We start from the raw sequence: 3294 nt of genomic DNA on the forward strand, positions 1-3294 counted from the left end.
TGAAGCTGAGTTTTTGGGCTGAGTTGCAGCTGTTGTGTCCCCCAGACATCTACGTGTGCATGATCTCCTCTGCTCACAACGTGGCGGCGCAGGGCAAGTACATCGCCATCGCCAGCACCACCGTGGAGACCGCGGACCCGGAGAAGGAGATCAAGCCGGCCTTGGACCTCTTGGAGCCCATTGAGCAGAAGTGAGTCCTGGGAGAGCCCTTCCCCCTGCCCTGCTGAGAGCTGGAGCCCTTTGCAGTGCTCTGGGATCAGGATTCCATCCTGAACCGTTTTTTCCCTTGGGCAGGTTTGTCAGCATCAGTGACCTGTTTGCACCGACCGACCTGGGAACCGAGAGCCAGGTGAGTGCGGGGTGAGCGGGGCTGGGAGGGGAGCGGCCCCGGCTCGGGGCTCCAACATTTGTCCCTCCCCCCAGATCTTCATCTCGCGCACCTACGACGCCACCACCCACTTCGAGACGACGTGCGACGACATCAAAGACATCTACAAGAGGATGATGGGATCAGAGTTCGACTTCGAGGAGATGAAACGCAAGAAAAACGACATCTACGGCGAGGAGGAGCAGCAGTAATGAGAGGCTCTAATTAGGAGAAATTTAAATCGGCTAATATGAATATATAAGGAACTTAATGAACACTGTACGAAATTCAATATTGTAAGGCCTGCTTTTGTAATCCCATCTCTGAGAGATTGAAGAGTACTGCACTGGTAATGTTCCCTTTTTGGATATCATGTGTTAATTATTTCATTCTAGTAGGGCTGCTGTCCAGAATCTGGCAAATTCCTGACCGATTTCCTGACTAACCTCGTAAGCGAAAGGCAGACTGAACTTATTATTATTATTATTATTATTTTTGCAGACGTAGACGTGGGTGCAGATTTGAAATAACTCATTGACAGCTGTGTCTTACCTTGTCTTTTTAATCATTTGTAAAACATCCTTCACGATCCTGTGCTTCTGGTGAGCTCGTAGCTGTGACGCTGATGTCACTCAAACCTGATTATCAAGGAAAATAGAAACTGAGCACTCCATTATTGTGGACAGCATCCCTAAAGTCTCTCTCCCATCAATCTTAACTCTGTGGCAAAGTTGTATCATGGACAAAGCCCACACCTATTGTAGCAGCAAATGTTGGCTTCGTTCTGGGCACAGAACTTAACCTCCACTTAAGCTTCTCTAAACCCGTTTACATCGGTTGGGACACAGCTGTGCCTAAGGCTCCTTTGTGTTTTAATCTTAATAAAATTGAGAGAACAAATTACAGAGCAGGCAAGATGTGGAAGTATTTTCTGTCCCCCCCCGGTGGCTTCTCGGATGGACCAAACGGCGCTGCGGTATCGGCATGACAGAGCCTGTGCTTCTCGTGTCTCCTCAAGGCTCCAAATGATTTCTGTACTGCGAAGTAAAGCCAAATTCTGGAAACCACTCCTGGCCTCTGGTCTGATTCACTGCAGTTCCGGGAGCAGCGGCTCCAGGCCGAGATCCCTGAGGGAATCTCTGTCTGCCAGGCTGAGGGGGAGCGTTTCCTGCTGGAAAACATTTCCTGCTGGGAAACATTTCCTGGTTCTGTGGTTGGGCTTCCCAGCTCTGCTGCTCTGGGCAGATCCGGCTCAGGCCTTGACACAATTCCCTGCAGCTGGAAATGGCAGCAGTGATAAATAATTCTCGCTTTGGGCTCCTCTCCAGCCGGGATTGGAGTGATCGATTGGAGTGATCTTTCCCAATTCCCTGGCTGGGATGGGGCAGATAACGGTGCCAGGAAAGCTCAGGAAAAGCCTCGGAGCAGCTCTGCAGGTTCACTGGGGGCAGAGGCTCATCCTCCCCTCAGCAGGCGCCGTTCCCGCACAGGAACCGGGGTTTGATCCTATCAGATCCCAGAGCTGAGCTGAACCCACCCGGGGCTTTTGGCACTTCCTCTCCTGAGGTGGCGCTGCCAGGAACTTCCCCAGCAGCACCCACAAACCAGGACAGCCCCAGGGCAGGTGAAAATAAACCCTCCCATGAATCCCTCATCCCTTACCTGCTGCAGCCTGGTTACTCCTCTGGCTCCCGGCCCGTTCCGCTGGGGAGCAGAATGGGATCCATCATCCCTGCTCTTGTGATTCCCAGCCTCTCTCCCAGTGGAAAACCCCACTGGGAAAGGCAGGAGGCCGAGTGGGATCCCCTCTCCAGAAAGCAGAGCTGCGTGGAATTTTGCTTTTCAAAGGTTTTATTAATCAAACTCTTTTTATAAAGTYATCCTGTACAGAGCGGCCTCGCGGTCTTGTCTTCAAAAACAAAGCCGAAGGACGCCCCTGGCCCTGCGGAGCGGGCTCGGGAACGGGGCTCGGGGGAGTTTCCATCCCCACCCCATAAATTAGAGCTTATTCTGTTCCTGCCTCCCGGCTCCCGGCTCTTTACAGCAATTCCACCGCTGGAACGCGCGATCCCAGCGGGGAAACGGTACCGGGAGGCAGAGCTGAAATGATGAAATGTAGTGTGAGCCCGGCAGGGCCTGAACAGCCAACGCCACGTGGAAAACGGATTATTCTACTTCCTAACCTTCAAGTAAACTTTGGGAAATTCCTTTGCAGCTGCACYGAACACTGGAAAACATTCCAATAATTGACCTGTACCGTTAGCAGAAGCTCACCTGTGCATTACTGGCAGGGAGTGAATCCCAGAGGATTCACATTTGCCACCTTTAAATTGGATCGATGTGCAGAGCTCCAGCCGAYCTTCCCCACCCCCGGGGATCCACGGGGGCGGTGTCAGAGACTGGAATTGTTCACGCCTCCAAGCTCGATATAAAGTTTAGCGCTATAAAGTTTAGCGCGTTGTAACAAAAAACTGCATAAAGAAGGGTCCCTGAAGTCCCTGAGTGGGGCTTTGGGCTGAAAGTGAAGGTGCTGAGATAAAATCCTATTGTTCAGTGGGGTCTGGGGATAACGGACAAGGCTGATGGGAAGGGATCCATCCACGAGAGAGCAGCAGARATCCTGAGCTTTCCTGGGGAACCAWCACCAAACCATCGCCGCCGGGAAGAGCAGCTGGAGAGCACCATGGAACATCCTGGGATCCAGGGATGGAGATGTGTCCCTCATTCTCTGTCCCCTCACCCATTTTCTGTCTCATATTCACCATCCAACAAACCCCACCCTGCTGGCACTGGCAGTTGGTCCTGTCTGCTCCTTCCCTGGGTGATCGGGACAATCGGATCCTGACGGATGCTGGCACCGTCCCCTGGAGTTCCGGGACACCCAAAACGGTGCCAGGGGCCAGGGAGGAGCCGTGTCCTCGTGGCTT

At 52.8% G+C, this 3294-nt stretch overlaps 1 protein-coding gene across 1 annotated transcript in view; it reads left to right on the forward strand.

The window, feature by feature from the left end:
- The window catches only part of GDI2 (GDP dissociation inhibitor 2), an 8122-nt gene extending 6852 nt beyond the window's left edge, over positions 1 to 1270 (forward strand). The window contains exons 8-10 of the mRNA XM_057387813.1: positions 46 to 190; positions 295 to 349; positions 424 to 1270. Of these exons, the coding sequence (XP_057243796.1) occupies positions 46 to 190; positions 295 to 349; positions 424 to 579 (356 nt within the window). The 3' untranslated portion in view covers positions 580 to 1270. The remainder of the gene's footprint in view (positions 1 to 45; positions 191 to 294; positions 350 to 423) is intronic.
- The last annotated feature ends 2024 nt before the right edge of the window (positions 1271 to 3294 follow it).

This window comes from Malurus melanocephalus, unplaced genomic scaffold, assembly GCF_030028575.1.
Source record: "Malurus melanocephalus ecotype Western Australia unplaced genomic scaffold, MMel_1.1 scaffold_1385, whole genome shotgun sequence".
NCBI classification, from domain to species: Eukaryota; Metazoa; Chordata; class Aves; order Passeriformes; family Maluridae; genus Malurus; species Malurus melanocephalus.